The sequence below is a fragment of the Lissotriton vulgaris genome, chromosome 6, assembly GCF_964263255.1.
Source record: "Lissotriton vulgaris chromosome 6, aLisVul1.2, whole genome shotgun sequence".
Classification (NCBI taxonomy): domain Eukaryota; kingdom Metazoa; phylum Chordata; class Amphibia; order Caudata; family Salamandridae; genus Lissotriton; species Lissotriton vulgaris.
The window spans coordinates 1,729,476,753-1,729,495,786 of NC_141694.1; the positions used below are offsets into that span (position 1 = coordinate 1,729,476,753).

The 19,034-nt window shown below is 43.3% G+C and overlaps 1 protein-coding gene across 2 annotated transcripts in view; it reads right to left on the minus strand.

Annotated features, from left to right (window-relative positions):
* CAPN8 (calpain 8) overlaps nucleotides 1-19,034 on the minus strand; it is a 204,115-nt gene that overhangs the window by 16,433 nt on the left and 168,648 nt on the right. For both annotated transcript variants that reach the window (XM_086927961.1, XM_086927960.1), the window contains 2 exons: nucleotides 8,693-8,757; nucleotides 6,125-6,193 (listed from right to left, as the gene is read on the minus strand). In XM_086927961.1, coding sequence (XP_086784087.1) covers nucleotides 6,125-6,193; nucleotides 8,693-8,757 — 134 coding nt within the window. The remainder of the gene's footprint in view (nucleotides 1-6,124; nucleotides 6,194-8,692; nucleotides 8,758-19,034) is intronic.

Genomic DNA, 19,034 nt, shown 5'->3' on the forward strand with positions numbered 1-19,034 from the left:
CGGTATTCGTTGTAAATACCGCGTTGTAATGGTATGCGTGGTAAAAGTATGCGTTGTAACGTCAAACATCCGTGGAAAGTTGGGCTGCTGTTGTCTCATCTGACATGCAAAGGGAGTTTTAGCATCAACGACCAGCACCTGAGAATGGGCTGCCCTTAATGGCAGTGCAATGATAGCAACTATGGAGATCTGTACTCTGCGTCACGTGGAGGCACCTGCCCTCTGCAGATCCGGTTGCCCATCCGTAAGCGCCGCTGGGAACCCAACGTGGAGGGTCTTTCTTTAATCTGACCCAGAGTTGAAGAAATCAGAGCAATTCACCTGCTTGGTGCGATGCCAGGTGGGCACTATTTGAAGACCTAATGAGAGAGGACGCCTGGCAGATCTAAACTGCACATGTGTAGTTGCAGCTGGAGTAAAAGTGCCATGTTTAGACCTTCATCTCAGATCTTACCCTTTAGTGTGACCTGATGGAGTGTATACCTCGAAGATCACAGGGAGATGCTTTGCAGAGGAGCAACAGAGAGAGCTACCTGGTACTCCATCAGCCCTTCCATTGTGGACGTCATTGCAGAGCCAGAGACCAAGACTGCTGAACCCAAATCTGGCTGGAACGCCTTAGCTCCAGCATTCTACACAGCTCACTCCATCACATTATCAGAGGTACAAAGAAGTCAGAATAATGTGTGTCTCTGTAGAGAGCCAGCTTTATCAAAAGGAGAGGATGCGAGCCATATACGAAATGATCAGACAGATCCAATGATATTAAATGATGAGTTTCAGATGATGAAAAGACACAGGGACATTCTAGAGGCTGAGGACTTTTGCTGGACATTTCTGTAGTCTTATCGGCACAGACAGACAGCTCCATCTGGTGATATTCAGGACACACTTGAATAGATCTTTGGAAGTGCTGAACCTGGATCAGAAATGTTTATCACTATTTACTCTACATGCCTAGCGACAGGGTGAAGTAAACAAAGAATACAATTGGTCAGGCAACAGATAAATTCCTGAAATTTGTCAGGCAATTGAAAAAAAATACTGAAATAGGTCGAATAACAAACAAATTATTGAAATTCATCAGGCAGCAAACAAATACCTGAAATTGGTCAGGCAACAAATTATAAAAATTCGGCAGACAATATGTAATTCAGTCAGGTAACAAACACATTAATGAAATTCTCCAGGCACTTGACACATTATTCAGTAAACGAGCTACCTAAGAAATACCTACCACTGTCACAGAAAACAACAAGAAAAAACAAACCTTAACAAAAAATTCCTAAGGTCAGTGGACTTTCCATGTGCAGCAATAGGCTATTGAAACAATTTTCCAAGAAGGAATAATGTACATCCATCATACCAGTATCCTTTCCTCATAAGTGTAGCATGAAAATAAGCAAGCAGACCATGTTGCTTATTTGTGATTGTTTTTCCATGTTCTTTATTTGGTCTGAACCATTATAAAAAAGACAGCTCCATGTGTTTTTTTGTGTGATCCCAATAAATTAGGGTGGGTTTTCACTGGACTGAAGTGGGCACAAATAATTGCTGTTATTTCCGTGAGGAGACTTGCCTTTTCGAAGTGCAAGGTTTAGGGCTCGACTGCAATCGTACTGAATATTAGCTTTAGAGTCATGGATGGGGACATGGCTGTTCCAGCGAGAGAAACAGGGAGCTGATCCCTAAGGACGTGGTACACCCACAAATGTGAACCGTTGTGGTACTCACAGACTTTCCTTCTGGTTTTCACATCCACTCTGCACATTTTAAGGGCAGAAATATCAGAAATTACTGTGGAAACGGGGAGGACAAACAGCCAAACACCTCCTGAAGTGTTTGGGAAAGAATGTGTCTAAGACAACAAAAATATTTTCTGCCATAGAAGGGACGAGACATAAGTTTCATGTGCTAATGTGAATTTCTGCGATACTTACTGCTGCGGGCGACCTGCAGAAGTAAATGTAGCGCAACAAGAGTACTTGAGGCGAGCTAAGGCTTCCACGAGCACTCCTGGAGATTTTTTTTACGTCAAAAAGTAAGGAAAAGTCCACGAAGTACAGATGTATGACTTCCAGAGATAGATTTGAGAATACTCCCCTAAGTAAATATGATGGGCGCCTTTGAAGTCTTGCTATATTTGGCTTGTGGTTGCACAATACAAATGTATACATTTAAAAAAGGAGAAACACTGTTACCATCAAAATTGCTAGAGGTTTAGGTCACTAGGGCCAGATGTAGGTAGGCAAATACCGGTCGGTAACGGCCGAAATTCGGTAATTTCGTCCGTTACCGACCGGTATTTAGAAAATGAGATGTAGGGCGACCTAAAATACAGATTCGGTAATTTTATCGAATCAAGTTCAAGTTCAAGTTCAGAAAGTTATATAGCGCACTACTCACCCATAGGGTCTCAAGGCGCTTGGGGAGGCGGGTGCATTTACTTATCGAAAATCCAAGTTTTTAGTTGCTTCCTGAAGGAGAGGTGGTTCTAGTAAGGCGGAGGTGGGTGGGGAGAGAATTCCAGGTCTTGGCCGCTAAGTAGGAGAAGGATCTTCCCCCCATGGTGGATCTGTGGATGCGCGGAATTGCGGCAAGGGCTTGATTGGATGATCGTAGTTGGCGGGTGGGGGTGTAGAAGGACAATCTTGTGTTGAGGCCTTCGGGTCCTAGGTCATAGAGGGCTTTGTGTGCGTGGGTGAGGAGGCGGAACATTATTCTCTTGTTGACGGGGAGCCAGTGGAGATCTTTCAAGTGACCGGAAATGTGAGCTTGACAAGGGATGTTCAATATGAGTCTGGCTGATGCGTTTTGGAAGCGTTGAATTTTTTTCTGTAGTTTGGCTGTAGTTCCGGCGTAAAGGGTGTTTCCGTAATCCAGTCGACTGGTGACCAGTGCGTGGGTGACCGTCTTTCTTGTTTCGGTGGGGATCCAACGGAATACTTTTTTGAGCATGCGTAGGATGTTGAAGCAGGATGAAGAAACGGCGTTGACTTGTCTGGTCATCGAGAGGGAGGAGTCCAGGATGAAGCCCAGGTTACGTGCGTGATCCGTTGCTGTGGGTGCGGTTCCCAGGGCTGGTGGCCACCAAGAGTCATCCCAGGCCGAGGGGGATGAGCCTAAGATGAGGACTTCCGTTTTGTTCGAGTTCAGTTTTAAACGGCTGTTCTTCATCTACTCGGCTACTTCTTTCATTCCTTCGTGTAGGTTGGTTTTTGCGGTGTTCGGATCTTTGGTGAGGGAGAGGATCAGCTGGGTGTCGTCTGCGTAGGAGATGATGTTAAGGTTATGTTGGCGCGCGATGGAAGCGAGGGGACTCATGTATACGTTGAAGAGGGTGGGACTGAGTGATGATCCTTGTGGTACGCCGCAGATGACTTCGGTGGCCTCTGATTTGAAGGGGGGGAGGCGGACTCTCTGGGTTCTTCCGGCAAGGAACAATATGATCCATTCCAATGCTTTTCCTTGTATTCCGACGTTGCTGAGGCGTTGTATAAGGGTGCAATGACAGACTGTGTCGAAGGCTGCGGAGAGGTCAAGTAAGATGAGGGCAACTGTTTCTCCGTTGTCCAGTAGTGTTCGGATGTCGTCTGTTGCTGCGATGAGGGCGGTTTCGGTGCTGTGTTTGGCTCGGAAGCCGGATTGTGAAGGGTAGAGGGATTTGTTGGATTCGAGGAAGGCGGCGAGCTGACTATTGACGGCTTTCTCAATGACTTTGGCGGGGAATGGGAGGAGCGAGATGGGGCGGTAGTTCTTAAGTTCGGTGAGGTCTGCTGTGGGTTTCTTCAGAAGGGCGCTGAGTTCGGCATGTTTCCAGATTTCCGGGAAGGTAACGGCGTTGAAGGAACAGTTGATGGCATCGCGGAGATGGGGTGCGATGATGGAGGCTGCTTTGTTGAAAATGTGGTGGGGACATGGGTGGATGGAGTTCATCAGGCGGATGGTGTCTTCGGTGGTGATTGGGTTCCAGGCGCAAAGGTAGTTAGAGGGCGGTGTTGGATCGGAGATGGGTGGAGTGGACATGTCTTCGGGCTGGTTTTCAAGCTGTTATGTAATTTTACCGATTCGGTAAAGTAACGGAATCAGTAAAATTACTTAATCTGTATTTTGCGATGTAGGTAGCACTGTAATCAGTGCTACAGGGCTTTAAGGATTCGTTATTTACCACCAACTAGAAGTTGGTGGTAAATAATGAAAAGCCTTGAAAAAGCATTTTTTTTGCTTTTCAATCGCTGCCATGTTGCAGACATACATGCCCTTAGGGCATGTATGTCTGCAACATGTGCACCCATACACGATTGAGGGGTGCAACAGGGTGTCAATGTGACACCCTGCCACCCTTTAATGTTTACCCCAATTATCGAATCGGTATTTACCGATTCGGTAATTGACATTCCTTCCTATGGGCAGGCCCATAGGAATGAATGGCAATTACCGAATCGGTAAATACCGATTCGGTAATTACCGAATCTTACCGATTCGGTAATTACCGAATCTTACCGATTCGGTAATTTAAAACTAGAAATTACCTACATTCCATTTACCTACTCTTAAATACCGAATCAGTATGATTCAGTATTTAAGAGTAGGTAAATCGAGATTACCTACATCGGGCCCTTAATCTTTACACAAAACCTATGGGAAGTCTCAGGGCGGGACCCAATTCACTAAATCATTTCTTTGTGTAGTTTAGCTTGAGTTCTAAAGTAAAAAAATCACTTTTGAAGTATATAAAATGTGAATTTAAACTTGAAAAGGGAATTACTCATGTATTATGTTAACCCTGTAAGGTTAAATATTGTACATGTTAAGTCCTCTTCTGCAGGTGGGATTTGGGCATTCTATGGCAGGAGTACTTTGAAAAGTTTGTGCGCAACTACAAACTCACAGATTTGTGGGTCACCACATACTTCCCCACCATCCATTCACACTTTGGAAATGGTCGTAGATTTACTACTGTCAAGTGCAGGCGTAAATCTGTTTCCAATCGGGGAATGCAGAGGGAAATTCCCTCAGAACTGTTGGGGATGATCAGTTCCTCCACAAGGAAAAGTATGTTCCTTGTGGAGAAAAAATTAAATTAAAAAAGTCAAATGAACTAATGAAAAATCATTTACACAGTTGTATGCTATGAAAAATTTCACCTGAAGGACTGCATTTGCATAGATGTAATTGGAAATTCACAACACTTTTTAAGCCATACTTCTAGAAACCAGCTGTCACAATTTTCCAAGAGTACATTTGGAAACCTTTGTCTATTCTAAAAATCGACAAATCTGTGCCCATGCGATGGTGCAGAATTATGATTTGTTTTAAGAATTAGGTACCAGTGGAAAATAGTAACTTTCGGCCACATGCATCAAAGTTAGCATTTGCGATTTCTCAATTGCGAAAATTAAGGAATCGCAATTAAGAAATCGCAAATTGCTATGCATCAAAAAATCGCATTTTTATTTGCGATTTCTAAAAATTCCTTAATTGCGATTCACAATTTGCGAATCGCAATTAAGGAATCCCTTCCCATCGATTCCTATGGGTCAAAAGGCCCATAGGAATGAATGGGAAGGCATTCACAAATTGCGATTCGCATTTTGCGAATCGCAATTTCTGAATGCATTTACAAGGGTGCAGAGGGGGGTCCAAAGGACCCCCACTCTGCAATCCTGAAATGTAACTTTAAGTGCTAGTTTCACACACACATGTCCCAGGGACATGTGTGTGTGTAACATGAAAGTTTCAAAAATGCATTTTTGTGCATTTTTGAATGTTTTCGTAAATTACCATGAAGGTCAACTTCATGCTAATTTACCCCTTCCTATATGCGAATTCGCAAATTAACAATGTTCATGTATTGCATTTAAGAAATCTCAAATTGCATTTTCTTAAATGCAATTGCAATTTTAGAAATCGCAACATGGTTGCGATTCCTAAAATTGCGAAAAGCATGATGCATCCCAATTTGAGAAAATTGCGATTCGCACCGTTTGCGAATGCAATTCTCAATGATGCATGTGGGCATTTGTTTTTTGCGGCCAAGAAAGAGAGAAGAACCTCTGGATTTATGGATTGTTGTAGGATGGAGAAGGCAGGACATGCCGGAATCTGACATGAGAGTACTTACTATGTACTTCTGAATCTTCAGCCACAGGACCTTGAATTCTGTGACATCCAGGGTTCCTGTCCCACGATCCTTTAGTTTTCTGTTAAGGCTCAAAGACGTGTTTACTAAATGTTGCAGTGAACGCTCCTAAGGATTCATTTAAAGACTGAATTAGAACATACATGTAGGCCAGGCTACCTGCCAACCTCCTCTGTAAGTGCTGCTTGCTGGATCCTCCAAGAAGGGCTTTACTGAGGATTCCCCGCGTAAAAAGAGCAAAACTGGGAGGCCGCTCATTCAGACTGGTAGTGGCTAGCAACTGGAATCGACTCCCGGTTGGCCTCAGACTGGAAGGATCAGAGGTCAAGTTCAGAAAACTCTTAAAAACCCACCTGTATAATCTTTAAAACACTGCTGGGCGGAGGAGCTTACCACAACCACTGTACGTATCTTATCTCCATAGTGCGGGGACACGCCGAGATGGCGTCACCAGGCGCTCTATAAACTTCTTTATTATTATTATTATTATTATTATTAATAATAAGCAATGCATGCAAGTCAATCACAGCTAGAATTTTCTCCTCCCCGCATCTTGTTCAGCAGGTTTTATAAATAACCTCAGCTTTAGAATTGATGGTCAGAAGTAAAACTGAGAAGGGATGCATCTAGAGGATTGGGGATGGCCACACGTCCCAGGACTCGTTATTCCATGAATCTACCCCTGTATATGCATGGCGATTTATGCGTGGTCAATAGCATTGCACAGGATGTGCATGGTGACCACAGTGACGTACCAAAACTTAAGGCCCCCCCCCCACGCTCCGGACCCAGTCAGGAGCTCTCAGTCCAGGGGGCCCCACGCTCTAGACCCAGTCATGAGCTCTCAGTCCAGGGGACCCCCAATGCTCTAGACCCAGTCAGGAGCTCTCAGTCCAGGCCTCCCCTCCCCCCATGCTCCGGCTCCAGTCAGGAGCTCTCCGTCCAAAAAACAATGCCCTACACTGTTAAAACAGTCATTGAAGTCAGAGCTCTAAGGCTGATGGGCTTCCGTGGCCTGATCCTTCCAGGGCAGCCCACGGTACTCTCTCATCACCCCCTCTTGGTTTACAGAAGTCTCCTCAGCCATGACACTTGAAATGTAAATGTGGATACTTTGGTTGTGGGATGATGGTTGCCCAGTCTTTTTGGCATGAGAGTCTGTGCACCATTTTTCTGGCTCTATTTTCCCTTCCTAAGGGCACAACATATCTGATTGTACATTCCTACTAGCATTCCACCCAGCACCTTCCCAACCGGCTGCTGTCTGATCCTTCCGATATTCATTTACATTAACGCCCATCCATGTATGTTATCCATCCCTCATTTCAGCTGAGCATGAAACTTTAGCCTCAACATTTGGCTGCCCACATTTGCTTGTCTTGATTCTTTATGGTCCTGCTCAGCCATTTGTGACATTGATACCCTGACTGCCTGAAGCCAGTGCACACCTGCGGATTCCCCGTCTATCACTCCCGGGAAAACTTTAAAGAGGTTTTACTGTTACTGCAGTCCTCCTGTGTATGCCGGATGGTTCACTTCATGACTCGTAAAAAAGACTCTTTAGAGTATTTACTATGACTCCCTACGTCTGGTCCATGCCTTGTTGCTGCTCTTCAGCGGGCCTATGTGGCATTCATGCCGGCTGGCTGTATCCAGCGCATGGTGATGGGTGGCTCTCCTCTCCCTCCTGCATGGACCCTACAGAGCTTTCACTCCAGTTGCCCTCTGCTGCCAGAGGAGTGATGCACAACATGATCTGTGCTTGCGTCTGTCATGTGCAGGCATGTGGCGTACTCATCATCACTTCTGCCGGGACTGTAATATTGATAACACACCATCTTTAGCTGCCTGCAGCACATGGCAGGAGCATTTTCTAGAGCGTCAACCACAACTGCCTGCAGCCAGGACATGACTTGGGCTGCCCTTCTAACACGCCTGGGTGGTTCCTCTAAAGACCCTATAAAAAGAACAATAATAAATGTAGGTAAGGTGGAGCATTCTATCTCTCACTCCTTTTCTGGATATCCCATAGGTAGGCTTCATGACCAAGGCACTACTCTGATCACTCATGCACACCAGCACGAAGCTTTCACACAGGCCACACTTCAATACAACAATCGTCGAACAATGCAGGATCCTATGGTGCAGTGCACTACATGTCCCAAACTGTGCTTTTGTGCTTAGCTGTGGTATGAAGTGATATTTAAGTGTAAATACAATACATATCAAATCTTCCCAATTACCATCTGGCTTTTCCCAGCCCTGTGGGACTTGCATTGTTCCACATCCCACTATAGGAGGGCACAGCCCCTACTATTTACTACAGTGACACTGAGTTCGGGCATTGACTTCTTCACCCTGCCAGCAGATAGCTCACCCCCACCTGGATGGGAGCAAATAGTCTATTGAGCACACTTTTGCTTCCTTGTGGACACTCCCACTTTATTGCATTATTTTTATTAAATATCTGGTGAACTAGAGAAGCCCATGGTCATTGATTAATCAGTTTAAAGGACTATATTGTAAGATAAAGCAACATTTGAAGGATACATCCAACAGGCTGATCATTTCCCTGCAGCAAGCCAGCGTGAAGCCATCTGTTTTGATGTCTGGTCCTAGAAAGAGAAATTCAGATTCGATCAGGTACAATTAATAAGGCTAGAAGCAAACAGTTTCTGTGGAAGACGTCCTCTTCAGACGGCAGGTTACCTTTGCATTTCCTGAACACCTTGAGTCACCATTTCACTACAAGTTGTTCAATATTTACAAGGTTAAGGGGTAAAGAGACCATCCTGCAACATATGCACCAATAAGGGATGCAAGAATGCAACACCACAACAACAAATGCATCGCAGAAATGTAAGAAGATCCAACCACCCCAACAGATGCCTCAGCAGGAAAGTAGTGCGGCTACAGAACTATAGCTGAAGCATCATCAAGGAATGTAAGAAGGCAACACCTCTACAACAAATTAATCAGCACAGGGATATATGTGTGTGGAATCCATTGTTCAACTCGTACTTAATTATCAGCATCAGCTCTAGTGACAGTCGACCACATGGTGGCGCTGTCTGAGATGAGCACTTGTTGATCAAGTCAAATGGCTTAGAAAATTATTAATACCAGCCCCACACGACATTATTATAGCTTTGTGTGGCCTCAAATAGTCTGAATTGTCACACTTGTAGGAGTGTGATGGTTAGGTGTTATGTTGGTACTGTCATTGGCAGCCCTGGCTGGGGCATTGCTTGGTGCAGGTTGCAATGGCCTACTGAGAAGGGCCCTGGCACTTCATTGTTTTACAAATTAAGCACTGGTGGAATCAAACACACTTAGAGGACGTAAACACAGCTAAACTCAGTATTATGGACACTATTTGGAGTACCATCTAGTTCTGCAGTGATTGATTACTTTCCTGGATTGTTTCTCTAAGTATTTGATTTTGTTTCTTAGAAATGCTGCTTTTGTTAAAATTGGAATATGGAACATTTGGCTTTTGCACCATTGGAACTTTTATTTAATTAATGTCAAGAACTTTGTTATAAGCCCTGAAGAAGTCGATTTGGACGAAACACGTGTTGGCTGAATCTCTCGCGTACATCATACGTGACTGTACCATACTGTGCTCTTAATATCAAGCTGAACTTACACCGCAGAAGAGAGAAGACCCATTATATTTAGAACACAGAATATATTTACAGGATAATCTTTGTGTACTGTTGCTCCAGTAGTGTTTCACACTAATTGCATAATTTCTTTGGCTGTATCCTATCACATTAAGATTGTATTCACATTTTTGTATTTCATGGATTGTTTCATATAAAAAAGCTTTTTGAATAAATGTGATAATGTTTACACTAAGACGTGTTGTGTATAACATGTTTGATGTGCTCCAGACAAATTTAGGTATCTAATAACGTGACAACACAGCAACAGATGCATCAGCTGTAACGAAGGAAGGTGGCCACACCACACCAGGTGCATTCGCATGTAAGAAGATGACGGCACTGCAACAGATGCCACAGCAAGGTCTGTAAGAATGGGACTCCACCAGATAGATGCATCCGCAAGGAAATTCAGAATGTAACACTCTAGCAACATCTACACCAGCATGCATGTAGGAAGGAGACACCACTGCAACAGATGCAGCAGCAAAGAATGTAAAAGATGGCTCTAGGGCAACAGATGCATAAACACCAATCTAAGAAGGTGATTTGATGGCAAATGCATCAGCAAGAAATGTAAGAAGAAGTTGACATCCCTGCAACAGGTGCATCAGAATTACGAAAGATGACACCACTGAAACAGTTGCATCAGCAATAAATATAAGATGGTGACCACTACAAAAGATGCAAGGAATTTATGAAGGAACATAACTTCAACATTGCATCAGCAAGGAATTAGGAAAAAGCACCACTGCAACAGATGGATCAGCAAGGAATGTAAACATTTGACACCACCACGCAGTAGATGCAGCAGCAGGAATGTAGGAAGGTGAGACCTTTGCACAGTTGCATCTGCAAGGAATGGATGAATGTGACACGCGGATGGCTTTAGTGTTGGTGGTGCTCAGGGTGACAATCTTTGTGGGTGCCCCATCACCAGGCTCCGGTGGCCTCCTTATCCACTGATGTCCTCACTACCAACCTTCAAGAGTGGCCCCATCTATCCTTAGCCCCTCTCTGACATTTATTTTTCTTTTCCAGCACTACTCATATTAATGTAAGGTGTCGAAGCGCAGTACGTCACACACACACATACAGAGACAATGAATGAATGTATAAACCAATGTATAGAAGCTGCTACAAAAGACAAGGAGGATCACATGGCACCCATAATGGTATGCATTATATGTTAAGAGTGCTTTATCTGAAGAACCAAAGGGGCAGATTTACTAAAAGTTCATGCAACTTGGCGCAGTCATCAACGTTGCTGCTCTATGTTCTGTGAAAAGGAGAGCACTACGTCAACATCTCCACTAAAACATGGTGTTGTTACTCTTTCCCCTCATGCTGGCTTACCTTAGGCTTCCTTGCACTAATGTTAACACCCTTGCACCATGGTCAGGGCCGGCTCTAGGGTGGTGCAACTGGTGCCACTGCACCGGGTGCTGACTACAGGGGGCGCTGTGTTTGCAAGTATATTATAGTATTAAACGCACCTCATACAGCGTTCCTTGCCTCCAGCAATTTTCATACAACAATAAAAATATCAAGATAACTCCTGTGATTAATGTTCTTCCTGGAGAGAGATCGAGTTTTGTCTAGTCAGTGAAGGTTTTGACTCATCATAAAGTAACTACAGAGGGTTAATAGGCCTGATGCAAAGGATGTGCACTGTGCAGATCACAAAGTGCGTATAATGTAAATACGTCAGTGGTTTTGTCAGAAAGGTCTTTTTGTTACTTGCAGTGTCTAAGTTAAAATCCTAATATAGAAGAGTGACCTAATAGCTGTTCCCAAAGAGCTGCACACAAACTGCAAGGTATAGATTTGACTGTTATGTTCCCCCACCCCCCGCCCCCCGCAGTCTTTTAGAATTCTAATGCTGCAAAAAAGGTTTGTTTCGGTTCTAAAAAAAACATTAAATAAAAATGAATGTGTCCTCATGTAATGCAACTGGTGCTATTTAAAGCGCTCTGATACCCGATTCGGGTAAAGTTTGTGCCATATAATACAAAAAAAACAAAAAAGTTAACCCACAACCATGGTGTTGTTTTAAATTCTGAGTTTGTGTTTCTTCAGACCAAGTACTCTTAAACTATACTGTCTATCAGTATGGATGACATGTGCCTCCTATACCTTGTAGTCCACTGTCTTATGTAACATTTCCCATACACTGATTTATACACATATGATTGGTCATCTCTGTGTAATGTGTGTGTTGGATGTAAAGTGCTGTGACACCATACACGGGTATGAGTGGTGCTATAAACCTAATTAGATGCATCTGAGCGAGAGAGTGGTTATGGAGACTTGAGGGGCACTGTTAAAGGATCGTAGTGAGGGAATCCATGGCAGAGGTGGTCATTGGGGGGTCGTTAACAAACATTGTCGTACTGGGCACCACCAGCTCAAACGCCGGCCCTGACCTTGGTGCAAAGGTGTGTATGTGATAATGGAAGGGTATCTTTTGGTTTTGTATTGGAAAGATTTCCGTTACAGTTACACCTGCTTTGATGCATACTGCTTTCTACCAATTATAATAACAGCTAGAGATTAAGGTGTTTGGACAAAATATTGAGTTATAAATATCGTATGGACAAAATATTGTGTCAAGAGTATCGAGGACACAGATATTGTGAAAGTAAGTTTCTACAGGTAGGCAAAGTTTTACTATATATAACTCCACATTTATGTACCTTGACAATATATATATATATCTTCATGGTATGTAGCTGTGACGCTAAGAATAGTAAATCTTTGCTTACCTATTTGCACTTACCTTCTCGATATTTTTGACACAATGTTCTGTCCACACAATATATTTAGTTTTGATATTCAGACAACCAGGGATTAGCCTTAAAAGCTATGGTTGCTTGCATGGAATGTCCATGTATCACCCATTGTATGTCCCCTTGACACAAAGTAGAGCATAGGGTTATTGCACGTTACTTTAAGGCTGCTTTGCAACACAATTCAGGATTTGGACTGGAAGTAAATCAAAAACAACAGATTGCACCAGGTTTGTGTCACTTGGGTGTTGCAAATCCGGCACAAAGTGCTGGTAAATCTCCCCCACAAATTTAGGATATAAAATGTGCCATAGTAGCTGGGGTTGTCTATACTAATAAAAATGTATTATTACCCAAAGGAATACTTTTTTTGAAACTTTAGAATGAAAAAAGGTTAAGAAAAAAATCAAAAAGGTTCTAAACCTATACCATGCTGTTTTCATGCAGCACTGTTATATCAGTTCATATCTCACTGCGCTATATTAGAAGTAGGTTAATTTATGAAGTGCATTTAACAGAATGATCCCAGCGACAAAGCAGTAACCTACTGAGCTATCTACAACAAAATACAAATCTGTGATATGCATCCTACACGTTGTGCTTTTCATCAGGAACATTAACCCTTCCTGCTTCTTTAGAATGAGTCAAAACTTTCATCAGACAAATCACAGATCTCTCCATCAAATGCATTATTCATCAGAGTTAGCATGTTGTTGTTCTTATCTCCTGACTAATGTAGTGCAGAAAAAAATTATACAGGCTGCTCCTATGTTTCCTCAAATGGTGCCTCCTCGACCTTCACGTATGGCGTGATGGCAAGGGTCACACAGCATTAAAGCCGGCATTGATGTGACATCACTGCAACAGATGCATTAGCAACACATCTCACACGATAAATGTATGGACCTGGTCAAAGCAAGCAGGCCTGCCGGCAGCCCTTCTGATCCCTGTCCGCCACAAACTTTCAGACAATTCTTTTAACAACCTCTGCTGCCATTCCAGTAAGAAGAATCATCAACGATTCCTTAACTACTGGAATATTTCCAGAAGAACTCAAAAAGTCATACATACGCCCTTTACTGAAGAAAACAAACTTGGACCCGCTGAACCCCGACAACTACAGACCCATTACAAATAGACCTTTCCTGGGCAAACTGATAGAAAGAGCAGCGTTCGCCCAGATGTCCCAATTCATTGAAGAGAATGACATACTTTCAGATTTCCAAACAGGATTCCGTCCGGGAAGAGGCACTGAATCTTCCCTCCTTGCCATCTGGGATGACCTAAAGAATACAGTTGACCGCAACGGGGTTGCTGCGCTACTCCTCTTGGACCTCTCAGCTGCCTTTGACACGGTTGACCATGACATTCTGACACAAAGACTTTATGAAGCCGGCATAGAGGGAACTGCTCTAGACTGGATCGCGTCCTACCTTCGAAACAGAACTAATGTCATCCACACCCCACCTTTCTCGTCCAAACGGTACTCCACAAAAGCAGGGGTCCCTCAAGGTTCTATCATCTCGCCCATGGTTTTCAACATCTACATGAAGCCTTTACCAGTACTGATCAATAAATTTCACCTCACGTGCTACAACTATGCAGATGACACGCAAATACTCCTTCAACTGGAATGCCCCAAAGACATTGGAAAATCACCAATTTTCAGCTGTCTCAGAGCCGTGGATCAGTGGATGACTTGGAGCCATTTCAAATTGAATGCTTCAAAAACTGAAATACTCACGTGTGGCGATTGGAAAAATTACAACCCGCTTGCCGCATGGCCTGATGAACTGGGATCACTGCCTAAAGTATCGAAGGAAGTAAGAAACCTCGGAATGACAATGGACCAAGCTGTCGATGAATGTCCAAGTAAATAAACTAGCAAGATCAAGCTTTGCTACTATAAAAACGCTGCAACGAATTTTCCCTCATTTGGGATTTTCACACAAGGTCCAAGCTACCATCTCCCTTGTTCTATCCAAACTCGATTACGCCAATAGCCTCTACCACGGATCACCTTTAAAGACCATGAAAAGACTACAACAGATTCAGAACTCGGCTGCCAGACTACTCTTGCATATCAAACCACGAGACCACATCTCCCCTGCCTTGAAAGCCCTGCATTGGTAACCGGTTGCCAGAAGATCCACGTTCAAGCTGCTTTGTATTACCCACAAAGCAATACATGGAATAGGACCACTCTTCATTAGGAATAAAATCACCAAACACATTCAACAAAGGAACCTACGCTCTAAAGAAGCATCTCGCCTCAAAATCCCACCATACAAGAAAAAAACAATGGGTGGCACATCCTTCTCTGTTCAAGCAGCCAAACTATGGAACTCTTTACCCCCCCCAACACAAGATCCACCGACAACCACCTTATCTTCAGAAAACTACTCAAGATCTGGCTTTTCCCCCCCATAAGCACCATACGGAAATAGAAATGTACACCATATCCCTCTGTATATAAGCATTTGTTTTCACTATAGATATGTACCTATCTTTGTGTATTACTTTATAAAACATGTAAAACAATTATGTTGTTAAGAGAAAATAAATAAATAATAATAATCATCAATAAATAAAAATCATTTTTGGTCTACATGTACATACTTCCATTGTACATCTGTGTACCTTCCATGTACTTGGATCTTTCTAGACTCTCTCCTGCTCTACTCTCCTTGTACCTTCCATGTACTTGCATCTTTCTAGATTCTCTCCTGCTCTACCCTCCTTGAATCATCGGACACCTTTTTTACTACACCAATCCCCTAAAACAAACCTTTCTAAACTCTCCCCTCTGACTCCTTCCCTCCAAAACTCCTTTTTACTCATCCAAAAGCCTCTTCCTACTGCTAAGACTTCAAAAAAAAATCCTTCACTCTTTTATCCCTCCACTATCATTTTCAATAAAAAATTAACAGACTAACATGTTTCAGTTTTCACTTCTCAAATTCCGTATTCCATATTCAACTATACTAATATACTGCCCAAATAACTGAATAACATATCTACTACTCAAATGACTTCATATTTATACTATACTAATTTTCAACACATCCTTTATGGGTTCCAGAGTGGCGTGCTACTCGCCAGAAAAGCGCTTCAACGCCCATCAGGGGTAACAAATGCTATATGAATGCAAATCTTTCTTCCCCTTTTATCCATCCGCTATCCTTCTCACTCCAAGTAATGGACTAATATCCACCACTGAAATTACCTCATATTTTACCATATTAATTCACCACTAATCCTCTATAGGCTCCCTGAATAGCATGCGTCAACAAGCGAGCAATAAATAAATACAAACCCTTGTCCTCCTCTATCCTTCTGCTGTCATTCCATATCCAAATAACTGACTAACCTATCCACCACTTAAAATGTACTTGCATGTTTCACTATACTAATTCAACAATAATCCTCTGTGGGTCCCGGAGTAGCGTGCTACCCGCTAAAAAAGCGCTTCGACGCCTCGTCAGGGGTAGTAAGCGCTATATAAATGCAATTACAATACAATACAATACAATACAATGGATGCTTTAGCAAGAATTGAAGAAGGTGACGCGACTGCAACAGCAGCATCAGCAAGGAATGTAAGAAGTTACTACCACTCCAAGAGATCCATCGGAATGAATGTAGGAAGTGACAACATTGCAACAGAGGCATCAGCAAGTAATCTAAGAAGCTGAACTTGTCGCAATATCTGCGTCAGCCAGAAATTTCAGATTGTGATGCCACTGCAACAGCTGCAACAGCGACGAATGTGAGAAGAACATATCACAACTGATGTGCATTAACATGAATGTCTGAGGTGATATGGCTGCATCAGCAAGAAATGTAAGAAGTGACCATCAGTGCAACAGACTAATCAGAAGGAGAGGACCAAGGTGGCATCACTGCCACAGAGCCCTCACTAAGGAATATAAGAAGGTGACACCATGAGAGAAGAAGAATCAGCAATGAATTTAAGAAAGTGGCACCACTGCAATAGATGTATCGACAGAAATGTGGGAATTTCACACCCCTGCAGCAGGCGCATTAGCAAGGAATGCAGTATAGCGGCATTGCCTCAGCCTCAACCAGACTCATCCTCGACATCCCCCGACGCAGCCACATCTCCGGACATCTAAGAGACCTGCACTGGCTCCCCGTCAACAAGAGAATCACCTTCCGTCTCCTCACCCACGCACACAAAGCCCTGCACGACCAAGGCCCGAGCTACCTCAACAACCGCCTCAACTTCTACGCTCCCAAACGCCACCTCCGATCGACCAACCACGCCCTCGCCGCCGCCCCCCGCATCCGAAGAGCGACAACAGGAGGAAGGTCCTTCTCCTACCTGGCCGCCAAGACCTGGAACTCCCTCCCGTCCGTCCTGCGCCTGACCCAGGACCACCTCTCCTTCAGGAAGAAGCTCAAGACCTGGCTGTTCGAGCAGTAGCAGCACCCCCCCCCCCCCCCCCAAGCGCCTTGAGACCCTCCGGGTAAGTAGTGCGCTCTATAAATGTCTTTGATTGATTGATTGATTGATTGCTGCAACAGATGCATAAGCATGAACGTAAGAAGGAGACGTGACTGCAACCAAGGTATTAGCAAGAGATGTAAGAAGGTGACACAACTGTGACAGATGCATCAGAAGCAATCGAGGAAGCTAACACCACTGCATCGGATGCATACAGGGAATGCAAGGAGGTAATAACTAGGCAACAGATGCATGTGTAGGAATGTAAGTAAGAATGAACAGATGCATCAACTGGAATTCTTCTTACCTTTATTACATCACAGTGGAAAACAGAGCAAATCTAAATACTGGCTTGTATCAGCCAATGCCAAATCATGAAATATTGCACCATCACAAACATACTTCCCCCCTCACAGCCCCACAATATCACCCCACATCAATTTACTAGCAATCGACAGCTATGGTCACACTTTCGCCCCAACAATATACCTAAATGTATCACTGCACCCAGGTCCCTTTAAAACTGCCAAGCATTGTCTCTTTACCAGTGCTTGTTGTACACTAAAGAAGAGATAGAGCCATTTAGTTTGGACACATTCATGAACCCCGCTGGAATTGATGAGGAACCTCCACAGCACTGAACAAGGAGCTGAGTATACCTCTCAAATAAATAAATAAATAAATAAATAAATAAATAAATAAATAAATAAATAAATAAATAAATACATGTTGCAAATTTCCCTTTGAAGGCAAGGTGGACTGATGTCAGTGTGAGGCGTGTCTTTTTATACAGGATCCTTTAACAGCAAAGCAGTACACACTCGCAGCACATTATGGTGAGTACAGACCAAGCCAACAGGACCACATTGCAGAGATAGAAGGGTTTTGATTGTTCAAACCATATGTAATATAGTGCTTATGTTAAATAGTTTATATTTATACTTGTTTTCATACTGCATTTTCCATGTACACATGTTAATCTTTGATTAGCACCATGGAGATGGAATGTTCATGGTGTGTGTTGAGTCAGTTGCACCTGACTGTTGATTGCTGATGGATGGGACATTTTATGCTCTGGATTAAACGTCATTTTCACCTACATCTACAATCTCCTTGGATTCATTTCTTAATTTTCCAGGTTTTGATTGTTCAAACCACTAAAGACCTGAGGCACTAGGGTTGAGAAGGGGCAGAGGGAGTGAGTGAACTGCCCCCAGGTCTTCTTTTTACTCATTATGATATTACCCAATACAATGGTAGTCAATTTACCAAAATTGGAAGGACTAAAGGCTGAGTCTGCCTTGCAGAGATTCAAACTTACAATCCATAGATCACTGAAGGAGTGCCTCCTTAACCGGTTGGCTGCGTCGAACGTTCAGCTCCAGTGCTGAACGTTCGAAAAACGGGTGGGGCAGCGTCGGCCAACGGACGTGCGCAGCACTACAAAGGAAGTGCACTCGACGACTGTTGGCCGACAGCAGCAGCCAACGGGTTAATATCGATTTAACAATATTAATGGGACAGAATAGTGAGGACAGATCATCGAAAATAAAATATTGCCAGGTGCCTGATTTAGATCTCGGAGGGTGGGATACTCCTTCACGAAGGTGACGGATATCCCGTCCGCCGAAATATAAATCCCATACTATATAATTGGATTTAGATTTTGGGGGATGGAATATCTATCACCGTTGTGGCAGAGTAACCCAACCGCCAATATCTAAATGAGGCCCAGAGTCACACATTTGTACCTAAGGTGGTGCATATATCTCCAAGGTACATTTTTTGTTGTTGTCTTTTTTAGAGGTGAAGTTATGAATTGTAGATCTATACTTTACCATAAGGACCTACCTTATGACATTTCGTCCTCAATATTAGTACGCTACAATATTGTTGGAGTCGATATTCACTAGTACATCATCACTGAAGAGCTCGGCAGTGATTTTAACCTCTTACCAGCTTCAACGGTT